The sequence below is a fragment of the Ambystoma mexicanum genome, chromosome 3q, assembly GCF_040938575.1.
Source record: "Ambystoma mexicanum isolate Mex_15411 chromosome 3q, UKY_AmexF1_1, whole genome shotgun sequence".
Taxonomy (NCBI): domain Eukaryota; kingdom Metazoa; phylum Chordata; class Amphibia; order Caudata; family Ambystomatidae; genus Ambystoma; species Ambystoma mexicanum.
The window spans coordinates 1,236,274,964-1,236,290,121 of NC_090926.1; the positions used below are offsets into that span (position 1 = coordinate 1,236,274,964).

At 43.3% G+C, this 15,158-nt stretch overlaps 1 protein-coding gene across 1 annotated transcript in view; it reads right to left on the reverse strand.

Moving 5' to 3' along the window:
* LOC138447813 (E3 ubiquitin-protein ligase TRIM39-like) overlaps positions 1-15,158 on the reverse strand; it is a 189,524-nt gene that overhangs the window by 26,932 nt on the left and 147,434 nt on the right. Inside the window, exon 5 of the mRNA XM_069604179.1 lies at positions 10,736-10,794. Coding sequence (XP_069460280.1) covers positions 10,736-10,794 — 59 coding nt within the window. The remainder of the gene's footprint in view (positions 1-10,735; positions 10,795-15,158) is intronic.

Sequence of the window (15,158 nt, forward strand, 5' to 3'; positions counted from 1 at the left end):
TTTTTACACGACCAACTGGAAGAGCACCCACCCTGAATCTGATATGCAGAGATCTCGCGTATTGCAGTTGGATATGACCTAAGTATTTCTCGTAGCAGATCTCTTGGATTACTGACAAATGCGTTCCTGCCAGAACAGGGTCCTGATACTGACTAACCATTTGGTTAATGATATAACTATTTTAGGCATCTTTCCCCACCAGAGGTGTAGTGATACACGAAATTGCAACCTTGCCAATCAGGGCTTTAGATGACAGCATTAGCCGCTGAAAGCCAATAATGTATTCAAAGTATGTGCTAAAAATGCTGACAGTAGTCTGTTGTAGCACTTCCATTATGCAGTAGTGACCTACAAGGAATATGCAGGCCTAGTATGAAATAGGTCAAATTAAGCATTGTTGATAGACAGGCAGGGAGGGCCCCCAGCTATGTAGCTAATAGGTTTTTGGAGTGTTTGGAACATCATGGCACCTATATAGCGCTTAGATAGCCAGTCTTAAGCGCTATAAACACTAAGCTATGAGTGCATGCCTTTTAGAGCTTGCAGATGGGGTTAATACATCCCTGCTTCCCTTAGAATATTCAGCCTCACTAACGGTAGCCCTGGCTCCAAGCTAATCTTCCTTTTCTCTGGGAAGGTACTGATAAGACATTCCTCAGCCAGCGCAGATGGGAACCAAGGGAGGGGGTAGGAGCGAGCAGGGAGCATCTCAGAGAGAGCTGGGTTTTTTCCATGAACCAGCCTCACAGGGAAAGTTCTGGAACTATGCGTCATGGTGACTGACAGCAAGAGATTATAAAATATCCATGCACACATGGGATCAGGGGGAGATCGCCTGTGGACTTGATTCGTGTACAGTCAGGTGCCCGGAATTGGCTCTCACGGTGTCCTCCAGCCTTGTTTTTCTATGAAAAACCCAGGTCTCCCAGGGCTGAGATTAAGGGACGTAAGACTGTGTTTCTCTATGTTTCTCTATATTTCTCTATGTTTCTCTATGTTTATCTAAGTTCCATGTTTCAATATATTTTGCATTGCTCTTTGTTTTATGCTTTGTAATATTCTCTAACTTGAATCCCAAATGTATATGAAATTCACTGCTTAGAATAAATATGCTAAAACTTTGAGGGTGTCATTTGTCACTAGCATGAGATCACTGCTCAGCACAATAGAACCTGTATTTTGGGCTGAATTGGGTATTTTTGCTCTCAAAGGGCTGGCCCCGAGGAAGATTTTGCCCATATCAAGACATTTGGTGGCAGCTTTGTGGGATTTGTGAAGAGCAGTGCCATGCTGACATGACAAATGGTGTGAGAGAACACAGTGTAGAGTGGGGAGCAGGCTGTCGCATTTCCTTGATGGTCTCACTGCAGCTCTGAGACTTCAAAAGGCAGCAATGTTGTGTCGGCTTGCCGTGGCCGATAGCTTGTGTGGTTAAGACTCCCTTCAGTAAATCAGTCGTGACTGACTTATTGCATGGGATTGGTGCCAGGGAGTACAAGGCAATAAACGAGCGGGAAATGGCTTTGTTTAAAGCACTCCGATGAATGGTTAAGAAAGATGTATGCTCAATTAGAAAAAGAATTTTATCATGTGGTTTCCCAAGTTTAAAGTTGTAATTTGGAATGCATAGTGAGACGGAGCTCTCATCTCTATTCTGTCATGAGGGCAGGAAAAAAATAATTGCAGGGATTTGACATGCAAATTGTGAATAGTGATTTAACCATTGACTCAGCCCCAGTGTGCTAGCGAGTGGGGGCTGTAATGTTCGGAGGCGAAGGTTCGCTTTTTTGATATATGCTTTTGAAGGGTTGGCATTCCTGAATAATGAGGAAGGGGAATGAGCCATGCTTAGGAGAATGAGTAACATCTGTGCTGAGAGCCTAAAGAGTTTTTTCTTTCTTTTGGCAACTGTAAAATTCCATGTGCTAATGGTGGCAAATTCTGTTTAAAGGAAACACACTAAAATGGTTATATTGCATTTTAGGCTGTGCCATGCTTATATTGGGTGAGAGACTCACTTAAAAGGAAAGTGAGTGAATGTTATTTGGATTTTCGATTTTTGTGTACTGATTTGAAATTGCAGAATCAGTTTGCAATGGTTGGGGGGAAAAACAATTTATATTTTTCTAAATTGCCCCTGGAGTATTTTTGACTGTCCCCATGCTATGCCATGGATTTGTGCTGTTGCCTTATAAGTGATGTATGATTTGGAAATAGTGTCCTGTTGACTGTGATACATGGGGAAAAATGTTGTTGACACATTAAACAGCCCACAAGCAATAGAGTGTGGGTTGTTCTTGCAGAAAAAAAAAACGTGCAGGGAGCTGCAAAATAAATATGGCATTTTTATTTTTTAAATGCACTGAAATGAGTGGTTATAGTTTGGCAATGGTACAACAGAATTGACATCTGTGTGTGATAAGATAGCACAAAGATTTAATGGGTTGCGAGTTCTCTTGAAAGATCGCACATTACAAGAAAAGTGCCGCTTTTGAAAACAAGAGTCTTGCTGTGTGTGCAGAGCTTGTGCCTTGAAGCTGTCTTGGGCGAGGTGCGTGAAGGCAAACAAAAGCAGAAACAGCACAAGAAAGAGTTAATCTGGATGAACTGTCTGAAACGAGTGAAGCCGCCACAGTATAAGAGTTATAGGCAAAAGAGATAAGCTGCGTGCTCATGGCGCTGCCAGGTGCACACGAAAGATAAACATGCCTGCATTCCTGAGGAAGGGGGAGCAAAAACAGAGAGCTGTTCAAAAAGTAAAGAATTTGCCCAGTAAACTGTGGTACGGAGCAAAGGCTTCATGCAGGATGGCAGACGGGCACATCACATCTGAACATTTACCTATGCATCTGTGAATGGGCCAAGAAAAGACAGCTGCCCATTCCAACAGACATTACTGTGCAAACCGCATTCCCATGTGATGTGATGTGAAGTGAAGTGAAACGCTATTGCTGTGCAAGCTGCATTCCAATGCTCCATGTGATGTGAACTGAAGTAAAGCGCTGTGCACTGGAGAAGAAACCTCTAGGCGCTTTGAGAAGAGAAAATACACATCTGGCAAACTGCAAGCTACATTGCCAGGGGATGGAGTAACTGACAAAGACATTATGGCATTCCAGATGGAAGCAAAACTGACAAAAAGTGCTTAGCCGTTTTGCAAGAGACAACATGCAGAGCGGGGCTTTGAAGTACAACATGAACACTGCACATTAGCCATGATCCAGAAGCCACACGGCTTAGTGCAAGAATGAATGATTTGTTGAAGCAACAAAAGAAACTAACTTAGACTATCGCACTCAAAGGGGTGGTTCAAAAAACAGCAAACGCCCTTTGAAAAAATGACAAGTGAAAAAACCAGAGGCTTAAAAAACAGCTGCCCGTACAACTGCAAGCGGTATTGGACTGAAAGACTTTACCTTTGAAAAATGGAGTGATGCCAGCAGGGCAAACTGAACCAAGATCATGGGACACTGGAAGCAAGTTGGCGCCTGGCATTTGTGATCGCTTTGGTGAAAAAAGAAAAGCATTGTGCGACCTGGGTACTTACTATATGGCTTTGTAAAAGCACAGATCAGTCTGAGGTACCATTGACCAGCTATGATTGCATTGCACAAATGAGTTTGTGATTAGGCAGTTACACCCCGTATGGTTGAGTGTAAATAAGCCCCCAGAAACATGCAGAAAGGTGATAAATAATTGCAGTAGCAATGACAAAGTGTGTAGTTACCTGATGAGACTTTTTGAAGATGGGGGTGGTATTATGGGAAGGGGTGGATAACGCTGATATTGAAGTTTTGATGACATCCTAACATGGATAATAATGATATTGAACTTTTGATGAAATCCTAACATTTCTGTTTGTATTTTGCCTAGACAAAGCACGACATTTTACAATATCAGAAAGTTAATATGCAGTTTGTGGGTGACACTGATCAAAGAAGGGTCAGACGCATTCTCAGAGAAAGCGAGCCACTGCGACATGCTATTTCAACTTTAACGTGCCCTGCACCGCACTCAATGCTGTAACCTGCGAATAGTGTCCAACAGAGTAATAACTTTTGCTGAACTGGCACGATGCAGACTTGGCTAATTATCAAGTATTTGATGCTACACATTTAAATGACATGTTTTGCCCTTTCTTGTTTAAAGGACTATGGACAATGAATTGTGGACTGTAACATCAGGCACCACATACAGCTGTGTGACACAGCAATTGAATGCTAACACATTGAAAAATGGTTTTTAAATGCACTGTTGAGATGAATCTGAAAAAACCAAATGGTTTTACTCTTCCAACTGAATGGCTTTAACCAGAGATGTTTTGTTTTTTGAAAAAAAAAAATATTCTACATTGCACGTAGGCAGGAGAATGATTTATGAACTGTTGGGGCAGCAGAATTATGCAAGCAGGAGCGTAATTTATTTTGAGATAAGATGAGTGCGCACATCAAAGTCACCTGTGCGTAGGTTAAGATTCTTAATTGAAGTAATGCTGCCAAGTGTATGAGCTATAATTTGAAATGGTAATCTTTTGTCACTGAATGGATACCATTTGTTTAATTTGTCTAATGTGATGTTTTTCTGACCAAGAACTGCAGCGAGTGTTCTCGCCAAGATTTTATGAACTATAACTTGACTAAATGAATTTTTTCCATGGTGTGATGAAACAGCCACTGCCGGATAGTAGTATGGTGTTTGTGGCTAAAGTTAATATTGTATATGGTAGATATCCCACTTGAAGAAGGGTATTCTCCAAGTCACAGAAGGTAGACACTGTGAACCTGTTAGATTTTCCAGTAGTAAGACAACATGTAAATTGTAGACTGGTAATGCACACCTTCATTATTACAGTGATACACTTAGACATAGATTTACCATGAGGCAATGTTTCCTTAGTACTACCAAGCTGCTACAAATGGAGTCCATTTCTATGGCCCATCACTAGAGTGCGCGTAGCTAGGGAGCTAGATTCATTAATTGCAGGAGCTTTATATGCTTGTGACATAGAAACTGTGCACAATAAGCTAGCCACTATGGGTTCTGATGCCAGCTCTGCTATAGAACTTCTGGCCTAGTGGGGCCCATTGATATGCCCAGCACTGCTACAAGTATTGACAGCCAATTGAAGATGACAGAATTTTAGACATGAAGACATTTTTGTCTGCCATAGGGCAGGTCAACAAGACTGCTAAATACACACAATGCATTGTATGGCAAACATTGTTAAATCAGCAGGTGTTGGCTTTTTACTGGGTGGGGGCAACCATCCTCCACACACTGGCACGCAGAGCTACAGTTACCAGCATACATATGGATTGAATTGCTTGCTTTTGATTGCATGAATAACACATGCCATGCTTTGATGTAAATTAGTAGAATTGTTTTTATTTAGACAACCTGGTGCCCATGGGTTCACCTTGTTCACGAAATTAGATGGTTTCTGGTTGGGTTCCACCTACCTGGGGGAAGTGTCTAGTCACACAGCCCATAGTCACGCTTGAATGCCCTGGGATCAGGGGGAGGGTAGGCCCTTAGGGTGAAAGGCTGCCAGGTTTTAGAATTGGTAACCATACATAAATGCAATAGTGCATTGTAGATTAGACTACACTGGATTGCCTTGACATTTTAACTGCATGCTGCTTTTTAACTGACAATCAGTTATACAAAATTGATTTAGGTATTTTTGTGTAGGCCATGTTTTGGCTAGAGTAAATGTCCATGTTCACTTGGTGTAGGTATTTTTTGTGTAGGCCAGGTTTTGGCAAGGGTATATGTCACTGTTCACTTTGTGTACATTTTTGTTTAGGTAGTGTTTTACCTTGCATGCCACGCTAACTAACCGCTAGAAGATAGTTTGCTTAAACCTCTTGCAAAGCCCCAAGGTCTTTATCACTGCACTAAATACTATATTGATAGGTATTAGTCAGCATTTGTCGCACAAACGTTGAATAGGGGTGGAATGTAGTGATACACGAAATTGCAACCTTGCCAATCAGGGCTTTAGATGACAGCATTAGCCGCTGAAAGCCAATAATGTATTCAAAGTATGTGCTAAAAATGCTGACAGTAGTCTGTTGTAGCACTTCCATTATGCAGTAGTGAGCTACAAGGAATATGCAGGCCTAGTATGAAATAGGTCAAATTAAGCATTGTTGATAGACAGGCAGGGAGGGCCCCCAGCTATGTAGCTAATAGGTTTTTGGAGTGTTTGGAACATCATGGCACCTATATAGCGCTTAGATAGCCAGTCTTAAGCGCTATAAACACTAAGCTATGAGTGCATGCCTTTTAGAGCTTGCAGATGGGGTTAATACATCCCTGCTTCCCTTAGAATATTCAGCCTCACTAACGGTAGCCCTGGCTCCAAGCTAATCTTCCTTTTCTCTGGGAAGGTACTGATAAGACATTCCTCAGCCAGCGCAGATGGGAACCAAGGGAGGGGGTAGGAGCGAGCAGGGAGCATCTCAGAGAGAGCTGGGTTTTTTCCATGAACCAGCCTCACAGGGAAAGTTCTGGAACTATGCGTCATGGTGACTGACAGCAAGAGATTATAAAATATCCATGCACACATGGGATCAGGGGGAGATCGCCTGTGGACTTGATTCGTGTACAGTCAGGTGCCCGGAATTGGCTCTCACGGTGTCCTCCAGCCTTGTTTTTCTATGAAAAACCCAGGTCTCCCAGGGCTGAGATTAAGGGACGTAAGACTGTGTTTCTCTATGTTTCTCTATATTTCTCTATGTTTCTCTATGTTTATCTAAGTTCCATGTTTCACTATATTTTGCATTGCTCTTTGTTTTATGCTTTGTAATATTCTCTAACTTGAATCCCAAATGTATATGAAATTCACTGCTTAGAATAAATATGCTAAAACTTTGAGGGTGTCATTTGTCACTAGCATGAGATCACTGCTCAGCACAATAGAACCTGTATTTTGGGCTGAATTGGGTATTTTTGCTCTCAAAGGGCTGGCCCCGAGGAAGATTTTGCCCATATCAAGACAAGAGGGTATCCGGTCATTGCATCGACAAAGCATCAACAGCCATACTATCTAAAAAAAGCATCTAATGCATTTTTTTAGATGGTAAAAGGTTTAGTTTAATAAAAATGGGGTTTAAAGGTTACAAAAGGGTTTGGGGGGGACCCCCCTTAAAAGAAAATGGAAAAAAATGCATTAGATGCTTTTTTTTAGATTTTTTTTATTTTTAGATGGTATGGCATTAGATGATTTGGCTGTCGATGGAATGACTATAAACCCACCAGAGCACTGAATGTGTTGTTTGAAGACAGGGGTTCTTCCGACAGTTATTTAAGGACAAGTGTGGTGAGAGCAGATATCACATGTCTAACCACAGAAGCGTTCTGCAGCCATCTTGTGAGAAGACATTGATGAGCGCATCTCTCAACTTAGCTAACATGGGAGATATCCATACCTGTGTGCAATCGGGTATTGGTTTATTAGCTAAGACGTGCTTTATGCCCCTTTGGCAGACACAGTACCTACCGTAAGAAGGCGTTTTTTTCCAATAATTGCTAATTTCTCAACCTTGACATGTCCCCATAGTTCGCAGCCGTATATGGAGGCTGCCTGGGCTTTACAATTATAAGCCTCAAGCGATGGCCTTATAGCTCCATTGCCATGGGACTTGGCAAACCCTGTTACTGCTTTACCAGTCCTATCCAGCCTTGGCAATTTGCTCAGACCACCCGCCTTTACCCTCAAATCTCTCCACAAGATACATGTGCACCCGTTTGAGGGTCTTATCTTTAACTGTTATCTTTAGGTTAAAGCCCTTAGCTCGGGGGACATGGATGACCATAGCTTTGTTTTTTTGTTTGGTGATTTTCAAGCCATTATTGATACGAAATTGGTGAAAGAGTGCACACTGTTTCCTCAAAACCATTGGAGTCAGCCAAATTAAAATGGCGTCATCAGTGAATGAAAGCAATGGAATGTTATTGTTTCCTAGTGTATGTGCATTCATTGCCAGTGGATCAATAGAGTAGACCATGGAATTAATAAACAGATAAGAAGAGGGTAAGGGCCAGGGCAACCCCCTGGCGCACCCCTTTTTCAACCGGAAACAGGAGATCAGATCGCTGGCCAGGCTTCAACCAACACATGCTTTATTCTCACTAAACGACAGAGGCAGTGGTACTCCAATTATCATGAGCTTTTCCCAGAGTTTAGACCCTGGAGCACCCTCGAAGGCACACTTCAAATCAACAAATAGCACGTCAAGTTTAGCCTTTCTCACGGATACTGATAATGAGCGTCTGGAGCACTGATCTATGGTGCTAACGCCACGTTGAAATCCTCCTTGGAGGTAGTCTATTGCTTCAGTCACTTGAATCCAGTCGTAGAGGTGATCTAATAGGACCTTGGCATAGACTTTGCCAGAAGAGTCGAGCAACGAGGTGGGACTGCAATTTGCCGGCTCATCTCCTCCGCCTTTTTTTATAGATCCGACTTATTTCTGCCAGCACCCAGGTTTTAAGGACAATCGAAAGAGCCGTCATAGCATTAAATCGCTTATGTATAAAAGGGACCCAAATTGCACTTTCGCTCTTATACAGGTCCACTGGGATTTCCTCCACTCCCGGGGGCTCTGCACCCCCTTGTGTGTTCCAAGGGGCCACCCGATCTCCTCCTGCTTGAAGTGCAGTGGATCAATAGATTCTCTACCATCGGGCAGGAGATCAACATTATGAGATAAGAACACCATTCATTCATGTCTACTCATACATTTGATACAAGCATTAATCACACTTAACAAAAAGCCACGTTTTTACAAGCTTTTTGAAGGCAGAGTATGATTGTTCATTTCTGAAGGCGGCCGGAAGAGAGTTCCAGAGAACCAGTGCAGCAATGCAAAAGCTGACGCCCCCTGCTGTTTTTTTTTCAGTGACCAGAGAGTACATAATACAGGTCATCTCATTGTATAAACCCGGAAACTCTGCGTTGCTGACATCTGGGTCAGTAAGTATCCGCCCGAGTGGTGTCAAGATAGTGGAATATATTCTTTAAGAACAGAAGAACAGCATGAAAGCAGTGGAGCTGCATCATCAATGCCAGCTGAGGATGCTGGAGCCAGTACAGGTTACTAGGAAGAGTCTCCTGCCCAGCCTAAAAGCAGACGAGCTGCACGATTAGTGCCAGGTCAGGATGCCGCATGAAAGGAGACGAGCTGCATGATCAAAGCAAGCCAGGAATTCTCAAGGTAAGAAAGATGGAGCAGGTGCAGGATATTAAAAAGAGGATCCTGAGCAGCATCGCCGCTTGATCAATGCCGGCCAAGGATGCTCAAGCCAAGACAGATGGAACATCAAGAAGAGGATCGTGTTCAGCTTGAAAGGAGAGGAGCTGCGCGATCAGTGCATGCCAAGGATGCTTAAGATCAGAAAGATGGAGCATGTACAGGTTACTAGAAAGAGCCTCCTGACCGGCATGAGAGCAGTCGCGCTGCATGATCGGTGTGAGCCGACGATGCCCAAATCAAGTAACCTTGAAAAATGAATTTATGGTGCACCTCCATAGGTTAAGGAGGGTGCAGACTTAGGACGGCTGGTGAAACAACCACAGACCCTAGAAAAAGCTAAAGAAGAGGGAGTGATCGCTTCTAATCACTAAGGACTGTTTTCATCCACCGAATCCAGATCACATTTTACCTCAGTCTAGTAGATGGGTATTGTCATATTTATTAAGTTATTGAAATGTATGAGATTCTTATGCCAAAGTGCTGTGCAGAATTAAAAAAAGGTAGTAACAAATAATACAAGAGAAGTAAAAGTGAACAACATGATGGGGATATAGAAGATGAGCATTCAATCCACTAGGACCTGGTTGAGTCTTCTACAGCATGGCCTCCGCTCTCCTCCTCCTCTTACCATTTCCTCCTCCTCCTCCTCCTCCTCCTCTCCCATCTCCTCATTGTCACTCAGTGGAGCTGCATCTACCATCTGATGGCTTTTCCTGTCTCCTCACTACTCCTCAGACTTCTTATGGGATAGTAGAGTGTTTCTTCTCCTTCAATTCGCCGAACCCCTACCTCTTGCAGATGCCCGGCCGGGCACAGCTGGTACGGTCCACTTAGACTCCTCCTTATTTTTCACCAGGTCCTGTTAAGTCGGCCATGTTGCTGCTGACCAGCTCACTAGACTACCCACATATGTCTTCTCTGCCGCTCCCTGATTACATGTTATCATAGTTATAGTGTGGCGCCCTCTGGTGCATCCCCAGAGCCTCACGATTCCAGAATTCTTAGGAGGACTCATTTACATATTCAGTAACAACACAGGGAGGTAGTCTGATCTCAGAGACTATAAGCAACATCCCTGGTCCTGGCATTATTCGAATGAGCAGGCCTGTTAAATACTGGAATCCTTACTCTGGAATCCAGTCTTAAGCGCCATCACCCTGATGGCTTGCAGTTATACCCTTTCAATGCAAGGCTAGGGTACAGCAAACTTTCTTCTCGCTAACTGAGAAACATCTCTCTTACACGCCATTTACTCTGGATCACAGGAGTAACATTCGAAACAAAGATTTTAGTGTCTTCCTCAAAACTCTGAACAGTGGTTGATGCCCACCTGACGGATGGGATTGCTGGTAAAACAGATGTGTCAAGACACTCACCGTTCTGGGCAAACAAACCACTTTGTGGGTTTCGCTTTAGAATTAGGAGACATTTGAAAAATGCCCAGGGATTATGAAAACACCCTCCATTGTCTTCACCTTTGTATTTCTTTATCATGTCATTCTTCTCTGGATCCCGAAACTTGACACTTTCACACCTGAAACAGCACACATATGCATTAATGTACAATACATGCAGCAACCGAGAACATTACTACACAATTTTACTAAATACATGACATAGAGGAACAGCCCAAACCATGTTACAGAACACACCACCACTGCAGCCCAGAATCAGAGGAGGGAATAGCACACATGCACACTCAGCTGACAAAGCTCTCTGCACTTCAGACAGGGGGAGCAACCATGACATATAACCATACACAGAACTCATACAGTTGTGGACTATATATTGAATGTTCTTATTACATGGCTATTTTCCTCTATTTTTCTATAGACCTATGCATAGTGTGGGGAGTTGTCCAAACACTCCATCCTTGCAGGTGTGGAAGCGCGCCACCAGGGACTGGAGTGTGGGTGAAATAGGATCTTGCCAGCTCGCTGTCCCCCAAAACACATGGCAATGCCATACCGGTGTCCCTCTGTGGAGTATATGTCCACAGAATTACCCTCCCCAACTTTTCATGCAAAACATGGTTAAACACCAAAACCTAGAAAAGGCTGCATGCACGTGTGAAGAACTGCGGGTGTGGAAACCCAATGAGTTTGCCAGCTCCAACAAAACATATAAAGAAGCCTATCAAACATGTATTATGAATATAATATCAACATCTTCCAACTGTGATTGCGCAACCACCACCGCGCAATCCTGGAGCGCTGATGTGCGCAATGCGGCTGCAGAGCAAAGGGAAGTGCTCTCCAAGTTAGGGAGAAATCCAATATGGCAAGGCATGCCACAAGAGCACTGGAAACCTGGTGGCCACACGCACTAATGACCCCAACAACCTCAATCTAATGAAACAATCCAGAGACCACACCAATAATCTGACAAGTGGTGATAGACCTGACCCTGCAATCCAATCAGCAATAAGAATGCAAACCTCAAAGAAGAAACATCTATCAGGGGTCATGATTTCCAAGGTACCCTGCATGACAGAATCTAACCCCCACCGCAAAGGGGGTCTAAATGCGCACCTGGGGCTGTGGTAGGTTTTGCGGGAGAGAATAGTACTGTGCCCGACACAAGGCTCTGGGGAGAGTTGGATCGCTGCATTTAGTACAACATAAACCACTACCACTCAGCACCTGGCAAGCTTATTATTGAGCAGCAATATTGTTGTGGGCCTACATATAGAGCATCAAGCATCAGTTCCATGTTTCGGCATCTGCAATCAAGAAGAAAACTGAACTTTGATTTGTTTGATGCCATTATGCTATGTGCTATGGCAATGGAGAACCATGGCATTGAAACAGAAGACATGCAAGCTGAGGAATTTCAACATAACACTGCACACAAAGAGCACCCTCCTAACTCTACATTACTTGCCCACCTTAGTGGGCGATTTAGTTGTACATCTGGTGTGCTCTGCTTCAGATTATGCTTTAGTAAAGGGTCATTATTAAAGCCCTATCTGGCCAACTAATGGAATGCTGTCGTCAATATTTATTTCTTCTGGGTCCCCCTACCTGTCGAGTAATTTACTGACCTTCTTTGTAGAGGCTCCTCCTATAGCCACCCCCTATTACATCCCTTTCAAGGTGTAGTCCATAAGTATCAAAATATAGAGCTTTGACGGGCCCAGCGTTTCAGAAGAGTTGACAATATCCAGTGCTACTTTCCTCCAGGCAGCCTGAGTGCTGCGGTTGAGGTTTTATCCGTTTTGTGTCTTATCTCGTATGAATGGCCGTCCCTCACAAGGTTCTCTACGACTGCAAGCAGGCCTAATGCAAAATAGTTTTTTTTACCTTTGCTGGTTTTAGTTATTGGACTGAGCTACAGCTTCACATATTTTAAAAAGATAATAAAATGATCCCATACAAAATGTACTGCATTAGTACAACATCCTCTTTTCCACTACTCAGCGGTGAAAAATACATGATATCATATGTTATTTATAACGCGCTTAATACCCAGAGGTTTCTAAGCGCAGACCCGGGATCGAACCTGTGGTGCTCTGTGTCGTCTTCTTTCCAAGGCGAGCATGTTGCCCCTGAGCTATCCTCCCGAGCCGATTCGCAAGTTACTAGCCAGGCATTCAAAAACTCACGTCCTCAGTTCTACAAATGCCCACAGGAAACCATTTCTCCCTGGCCAAGAAATTAGCCACTGTTATACCCAACATTTCTGATACATCTGTAGACTGACCTAAATTACATTGTTAGTACAATTAATCTCAGACCAATTAGGCTGTGGATAAGGTTTTGGAAGAAACGTATATTCCATTTTACTCACAGGGTTATATGGCATTTGGAAGCCTCAGATTAGTTTTTGTAGCCCATGGCTGCAATTTCTTAAAAAAGAAATAACTTTTTTGGGTTGCCCGCAGATATTTCATGACACGTCCACGACTATCTAGAGTGGTGCAACTCACACAGATTAGGTAGAGAAAAGGCTGAGGAATGAGTCAAGCAATATCTGGAAATGGCGCGGAGGGTTATAGGTCAAAGGCTCGAAAAAAAAGGGTTGAATGACAAAAGGGTCAAGTCAATTCGACCGAAAAAAAGGATCAATTTTTTTTTTTACCCCTGTTATGGGGTAAAAAAAAACCTTTTAAATCTACACTAGAGCAAAAAAAAAAAATATTTAGATTTTTTTTTCCGATCCTTTGGTTTTCGGTCGAATGCACTCGACCCTTTTGCATTCAACCCTTTTGCTTTCGAGCCTTTAACTGGACACCGGCGCGGAGAACTATGCAAATTGGTTCGAAAGCTCTGGAGTGAGAAGAGAATTGTTTAATCTCAGGGGTAATAGATTTTCCCCACGCTCATTAGAAAAAGACTGCGTAATTGTCCCTGTGGTGTGACAGAGGTGGCCTAGGTTCATCGTCACGGCACTCAGCAGCACTCTTCACTCACGTGGATCCACACTCTCCCATATACATGCACACAAGCAGCCAAGCCCCCACACAGCCTCTTTGAATCACTGAATGCTTGAGAGAAGCTGCATGTGGGTGTGACTGATTGTGTGCATACACATATATATATATGTGCATCTACCCAAGTGTTCCAATGGGTGCCATTAAGGGCCTGATTGCAAGCATCATGCAAAATAAGAAAAGTGACGCTCCATCGCAGACTGACACTTTCCTTATTTTACACAGAGTTCAGAATCAGTCCCTCAATTACACATTCACAGCATTCACACAAGTAGTCAGGCACATCTATAGCCCCTCTCCCGAAATCTTACACAACACCCACCAGAACACTTACAAAGACACACTCATTCAGGGCCTGACTGTAAGAACCATGTAAGATAACAAAAGTGACGTTCCATCACAGACTGACACTTTCCTTATTTTACAAAGAGCTCAGAATCAGTCGCTCATATACACAGTCACAGCATTCACACAAGCAGGCACGCCACACCCATACAGCCTCTCTCAATCATTCAGATGGGACCCACCAGAACAGTGGACCAGAACAGAGACGCACACCTTTACAAACACACTCATAGCATTCATACACGCAGTCACAGACCCATACAGCCTCTCTCAATCATTCAGATGGCACCCACCAGAACACTTACTCACAGAGACACACACATTCATATCATTCACACAAGAAATCACACACCTATACAGCCTTTCTCAATCATTCAGATGGCACCCACCAGAACACTTACTCACAGAGACACACACGTTCATAGCATTCACACAAGCAGTCACACACCCATACAGCCTCTCTCAATCTGACAATCATTCAGATGGCACCCCAGAACACTTACTCACAGAGACGCACACATTCATGAACACATTCATAGAATTCACACAAGCAGTCACACACCCATACAGCCTTTCTCAATCATTCAGATGGGACCCACCAGAACACTTACTCGCAGAGACACACACATTCATATCATTCACACAAGAAATCACACACCCATACAGCCTCTCTCAATCATTCAGATGGCACCCACCAGAACACTTACTCACAGAGACACACACGTTCATAGCATTCACACAAGCAGTCACACACCTATACAGCCTTTCTCAATCATTCAGATGGCACCCACCAGAACACTTACTCACAGAGACGCACACATTCATAAACACATTCATAGAATTCACACAAGCAGTCACGCACCCATACAGCCTCTCTCAATCATTCAGATGGCACCCACCAGAACACTTATTCACAGAGACACACACATTCATATCATTCACACAAGAAATCACACACCTATACAGCCTTTCTCAATCATTCAGATGGCACCCACCAGAACACTTACTCACAGAGACGCACACATTCATAAACACATTCATAGAATTCACACAAGCAGTCACACACCCATACAGCCTCTTTCAATCTGACAATCATTCAGATGGCACCCCAGAACACTTAC